Genomic DNA, 6000 nt, shown 5'->3' on the forward strand with positions numbered 1-6000 from the left:
TCTGCCGTGCATGCTAAACACTCTGCTCGAAATGAGAGTCTCCTGCGCTGGGCATTAAACATGAACAAAGAGACAAACCGTGGGGGCTAGGATTCACGCTTCAGAAAGCCAAAGCTGCAAAGCCAACCAGAACCGGGTTAGGAAACAGCCCAGTTTCCAAACCAGCTCCCTTCTAATTTCACCAACAACTTTCTTAGCAAAATTACTAAATGTGGAGGGCTGTAAAAAGTCAGTCTGTACTACCAGAGGTAATGAAAACAATTTCAAACTACACTGCAGTACCAAAGTACCACCTTTCCTAGGCACAAATAATGAGTTTATATTGTGTAAACTGCACGCATGTATTTCTAGCACACCAAAACCCGCCCGCCTGCCCTCAGATAGCAGGTACAGCATGTGCACCCATTGTAACAATCACACATACAGCCAGGCAGGTTGCAAAATAGGGATTTGATAAGATAAAACAGAAACCAACTGAATCTATAATCATCCTTATCCTAAACAGCTTTTATAATAGAGGTTTTTCCATTAAAATATTTTTTTTCCTGAGCCTGGGGAATTATGATGCCCTCTGGACACAAGGAAGGATCAAAAATGACAACTAATGTCGAAATTAAACATCTGTCAACTAAGCAAGTTTTACACTAACAGACCCAGAGCCTTATTTTAAATTGCCTTTCAGTTAAATGAGAAATAATTTGTTACAAGCCGTTCAGTTCAGTATCACGCTGCTGTGGGCTCCAAATGCAAGCAGGGGGCACCTGGACCTGAAGGGGCAGCACTACCACCAGCCTCACATTTTTGTGGTTTAGGAAAACCCTCAGTCGCAGTTTTGGGAAAGTGGTTGGAAGGTTCAGCTGACACCAGGCTCTGTGGGAGCCCCTTCCTCAGCACCCTGTGCCTGGTGGGACTCCACAGGAGCCCCCTCCTCAGCACCCCAGTCCCCTTTGCAGCACCCCAGGCCCAGGAGCTCAGCTGGGGCTCACTGGAGCCCCCTCTGCTCAGCATCCCTACTTGCCCATTCCCTAGGAGGCATGATGGGGACAGGGCTGGCAGCAGAGATGCCATGGGGCAGTTGTCACCTAGACCAGTCAGGCAGCAGGCACTTTGTCCCTGACACTGGTTCTCCCAGCAGAGTCACCCAGCATCCTGCAGCCCCAGCCCAGACTGGGAAGGCACCTGGCACCCACCAAGGGTGGAGTGGGAGTGGAGCCAGTGTGTGCCCAGAGTACCAGGGCTGCAGCCCCACCACATCCCCTCCCCTGAGCAGCCCACAACCACCCCTGCCCCTGTGCCAGCACCCATGTGGGACAACTGATACCTTCTTTGCTGGGGTTCGGGGGCTTGGGCTTCTCCCAGGGCGCCATGGGCTTGTCCTCCTCCTGCCCCTCCATCAGGGCCTTCTCTCCAGGCAGGTACCAGGTGGAGTTGTGCTCTGCCATCAGGGAGTCCAGGTCGATGGTGCTCATGGTGCCCTTGACACCCTCCGAGCAGCAGCTGCCCAGGTCGCTGTCCCCATTCTGCCCCGCACACTCCCCCTTCTTGCTCTTCAACCCCAAGGGCTGGTCTTCCGAGATGCTGAACTGCTGCCGCTGGAGCTGGATCTGTGCCTGCAGGATTTCCAGGGGGTGGATCTCATCCTGGGCCGAGGTGCTTGTGGGGGTCCGCACCTGCTCCATGCTTGGCGTGCCAGGGTGAGCGCCCGCCGTGGTGCTGAGCCCATAGCTGTCGGGGGTCGAGGTAGACGTACTGAGAAGGCCAAGGGCCAGGGGCTTCTGTCCGTTGAGAAGTGCGTGCTCCCCACGGGGCAGCTTGGGCGAACCACCCAGCAGCGGGCTACGGGTGGGCTTGGAGGTGGCATTGTCAGAGCTGGAGGACACCTCGTCCTCGTTGCCATAGCTGGTGCTGACCTCGTCGGGAAAGTCCACGTGCGGGGAGCTGCCATCTGACTTGGTCACGCTCTGGATGCCGCTGTCCAGGGAGGACATCAGGTCTGGCTGCTCCGCCAGCAACAGTTCACTGCCCTTGCCCCAGGACGGTGAGGTCAGGGGCTTGTCATGAGGGGTGCCTCCACCGCGCTCAGCGCCCGCAGCCCCCGGTGGGCCCCCGCCGCCACCGGCACTGCCGGCTGCCCTGGGCTGACACCGGCTCCCCCACCCTCCGCAGCTGAGAACTTCTCAAAAAACGTGCCAGGGCTGACGTGCCCGCTGTCCCGTTTCCGGCGACCCCGACCCCGCCCGCCACCCGCCTTCCCCTCACCCCCGGCCACTGGCTCCAGCGCATAGCCGGGTGAGAGGCTGCTCTCCGCGGGCAGCAGTGGGGCAGTACCCGCCGCTTTGCCAGTGCCACCCCCGCCTACTGGTGGCCCTGCTGGGAAGTAGTCCGGGGCAGCAGGTGGCGGGTCGGGCTCGGCCTGGCTGAGCTTGCGCTTGGCCTCGGCCGGGCTCTTCTTGTTGAAGGTGACGTTGAGGTTGGGAGCACCCAGGCTCGCGATCATGTTTTGGCAGGCAGTGGAGAGGGCAGCCAGGCAGCTCTGCCCGAATACATTGTCCTTGCTGGCCGCCTTGCTGAAGGAGCCCAGCGAGAGGGCACCCAGCTTACTGGCAGTGGGCCGTGGTGGGGGTGGCGGGGGGAACTCGGACGGGGGTGGTGGGTAGGCCCCTGGCGAGGCGCTGAGGGCAGGTGCAGCCCCGTGGGCCGCCGGCTGCCGCGCTGCCGCCGCAAAGGGAAAGCCAGGCTGAGCGGCGAAGTCGGCGGGGCCACGGCGCTCAGCAGGGGCACTGGGCAGTGCCACACCGCTGCCTGGTGACTGCAGCTGCGAGAGGCCACCCATTGTGGGTGTGAAGGGCGGGTGGACGCCGGGAGATGGCAGGGCCTGTGCTGGCCCCTCGCCTGCCATCCGCAAGGGTTCCTGCAACCCCAGCCCAGTGCCGCCCGGCCGGAAGAGCACGGCAGGGCCACCCGGTTGCAGGCCCAGCTCGTGGGGGGCTGCCTCAGCTGGCAGCCCGGGCGCTGCCAAGCGCCTCGGCAGCAGCTCCCCAGGTGGCGGTGGTCCTGCGAACCAGGCACTGTCAGGGGCCAGGTGCGGCGCCGGTGGATCGAAGCTGCGGCCGCCACCAGCCTCCCGCTCGAAGGCTGGCGGGGGCAGGCCACCGGGTGCGCCCACCTCACCATGATGCCCCAGCTGCTGCAGACTGGGCGGCCGCAGGCGCTGCTGGCTTCGCGAGGCCATCTGCTTCATCACCAGGGCCGCGTTCTGGCGCTGCGCCAGTGCCGGGTGCTCAGGGCCGCCGTGTGGCAATGGGCCCCCAAAGGCCTCAGGTGCCGGCGGGGTGAACTCGCCCGGCAGGCCAGGGTAGGCCGTCGGGGAAAGGTGACTCTCCATGGCCGGGCCGTGCATGCCGCCGCCCCAGGAGGCGCAGCGCTCGACGCCAGGAGTGCTGGGGAAGTCAAACCGCGGCCTCTTGGCGACGCTCACGTAGGGGGCATCGAAGTGCTGCAGTCTTTGATTTGGTGGCTGTTGCGGAGGAGGGTGCTGCATATTAAACACGGGGTCGGTGTAGGGATGCATATTCCTGTTCTCCAGTCTGTGAATAGGGTATTCAAACTGTGCATGCTGGTTCTGCATTATGGGCCCATTGTCCTGCAGGTTGGAGTTGGGAGCGTTGGCTTCTGTTTGCTGTTGCCTAGGGATGGCTGGCGGGCAGGAGTTCTGTCTGGCCAGCAAGCCCGGCGGCTGCTGCGGTGGTTGTGGTGGTGGTGGCGGCTGCTGCTGCTGCATCAGCGGGTGCCTGGCGTTGGCCCCCGGCTCCAGACTGGCCGACATCTTCCGCGCCCCCCCGAAGCGCTCGAAGAAGACGCCGTGCTGCTGCGGCGGGTGCGCCTTGGCCACGGCCATGCCTGGCGCCCGGGGCAGGGCGGGCGCCCCCGCGAAGCTGCCGCCCGCCGGCACCTGCCGCCCGCCGCCGTAGTGCGGCAGCTGCCCCTCAGGCTCCGACGGGGAGAAGACGGGCAGCTCGAAGTGGCTGGCAGGGCCGTCGCCAGGGTAATTGTATTCCAGCGAGTCCACGCCGCCCTGCGCCGGCAGCCGCCGCGGCTCCAGGCCGTGGGGCTCGGAGGAGCCGGCCGCCGGCAGCCCGTGGAAGGAGGCAGCGCGGTTGGGGGACTGGTCGAGGGGCAGGCAGGGGGCCGGCACGGCGTGGCTGGCGGCGCCGGCGCCGTGGTGCTGGAAATCGGGCAAGGTCCCGGGGCGCTGCTGCCCGAAGCCCTCGCCGCCCTGGCCCTCGGCCATGTGCTCGTAGCCGTCGGCGAACGCCGTCTGCCCGCCCAGAGCGCCGCTGTAGCCCAGAAGGCGCCCGCCGTGCACGCAGGAGGCACCGGGGTCGGGCCCGAAGCCGCCACCGAAGTGCGGGGGGTGCTGGTGCGGGTGGGGGGCGCCGCCGGGGCCGCCGTGCGGCTGCTGTCCGCCGAAGAAGCCGTGCACCGGCGGCTGCATGCCGCCACCGTGCAGCTCGGCGGGGCCGCGGCCCGGGAAGCCGTAGGCGTCCCCGGCCAGGCTCATGTTCATGCCCAGGAGGGGCGGCTCGCCCAGCGCTCCCAGGGCCGGGTCCGCCGGCGCTGGGCCGCCGCCGGGGAAGGCCGGCGCCTTGAAGTGCGCGCTCATGCTCAGTCCGGGCTGGCCGAAGCCCCGCTCCGCCTGCCCGCCGCTCCGGCCGCTGTTCTGCGGCTCGAACTGCTCCAGCCCGAACATCCTGCGCGGCTCCTCAGCAGGGCATGGCTGCTCCGCGCCTCTCCGCCGTCCCGCTGCCCGCCGCTCCCCGCTGCTCCGCTCCGCGCCACTCGGCCGCCCCCGCTCACATCCTGCCGCGCCGCTGGCACCGGCCGCTCGCCCGCGCTCACCCCGCCGCTCGCCGCTCGCTGCTGCCCGAGAGCCGACGGGGCGGTGCGCCGCCGCTCACAGGCTCCGGCGCCCGGGAGCTGCGCGCCGCATCGCCGGCCAGCCGTGCGCTCCCGCGGCTCGCAGCGCTCCGGCGGCGGCGGGGCCGGGGCGCGGGGCCGGGCGGGCGCTGCGAGGGCTGCGCCGCGCTCCCCGCGCGCTGCCGCGCTCTCACCCAGCGCTGGCGGAGCAGCAACAAGTTTTGCATTTCAGCGATGAATTTCAGCCATCGGGGCTGCGCCAATGAGAGCCGCGGTCCGGGGCGGGGCTGCCGTTAAGGTGGCTCCGCCGCCGGCCCCGCGCCCCGCCCGCACCGCGCCCTGCACCGCCCCCCGTGCCCGGCGGCGCCGCTGCTCCCGCGGCGCACGGAGCGCGGGCGGACGGGGAGGTGCGCGGAGCCTCGGGGTCCCGGAGCGGGGCCCAGGAGTGGGGCTGGGGGCACTGGAGCTGGGACCAAGTGGCGGGTGTGGGGAGCCACCGGCCGCACTGCCCGCCGGGGCGAAACCCGCCCGGCAACCCCGAGCCGGGACCAGCAGCGGCCCCGCCGGCCCACCCCGAGCCGGGCACCGCACGGAGCCGCGCGGGGAGCGGGCGCTGCGGCAGCGGGGGGAGTCACAACCCCGTTCCCCCGGAGGGACAAACACCCACCAGGCCCGGGGGCCCACAGACCGCCGGCGGGACACGGTGCTTCAGGTGCTCGCGGATGCACATGTCGATAGTTTAAAGAAATAGTAATGAATATTGCTCCCACCAAAAAAAATGAGATCTATAAATAAGCGGCTGAGGACTGTTTGTATATGGCAGGAGAGTTTTAACGGGATTTTTTTCTGCAGGATCAGGATGCTGCGCTGTGATTAAATATTGATTTTGTGTAATTAGTTTTCATGTGAACTATCCTCCTTGCTGATGGCCTGGAGATTTCAGAACTGGCGAAGAAATGGAATTGGACGTGGAAATTATTACTTAGCGAAGTGACAAGGGGGGAGGAGGGGGACCCGGGGCTCGAGCTGCGGGGCGGGCACCGGGGTGGAAAACGAAGCACGCGCGGCGCGGCCGCGGCACAA

At 66.2% G+C, this 6000-nt stretch overlaps 1 protein-coding gene across 1 annotated transcript in view; it reads right to left on the bottom strand.

Moving 5' to 3' along the window:
* The window catches only part of MN1 (MN1 proto-oncogene, transcriptional regulator), a 34952-nt gene extending 30039 nt beyond the window's left edge, over positions 1–4913 (bottom strand). The window contains 2 exon segments of the mRNA XM_010398263.4: positions 1322–2128; positions 2131–4913. Coding sequence (XP_010396565.2) covers positions 1322–2128; positions 2131–4750 — 3427 coding nt within the window. The 5' untranslated portion in view covers positions 4751–4913.
* Between the last annotated feature and the right edge of the window lie 1087 nt (positions 4914–6000).

This window comes from Corvus cornix, chromosome 15, assembly GCF_000738735.6.
Source record: "Corvus cornix cornix isolate S_Up_H32 chromosome 15, ASM73873v5, whole genome shotgun sequence".
In the NCBI taxonomy this organism is placed as follows: Eukaryota; Metazoa; Chordata; class Aves; order Passeriformes; family Corvidae; genus Corvus; species Corvus cornix.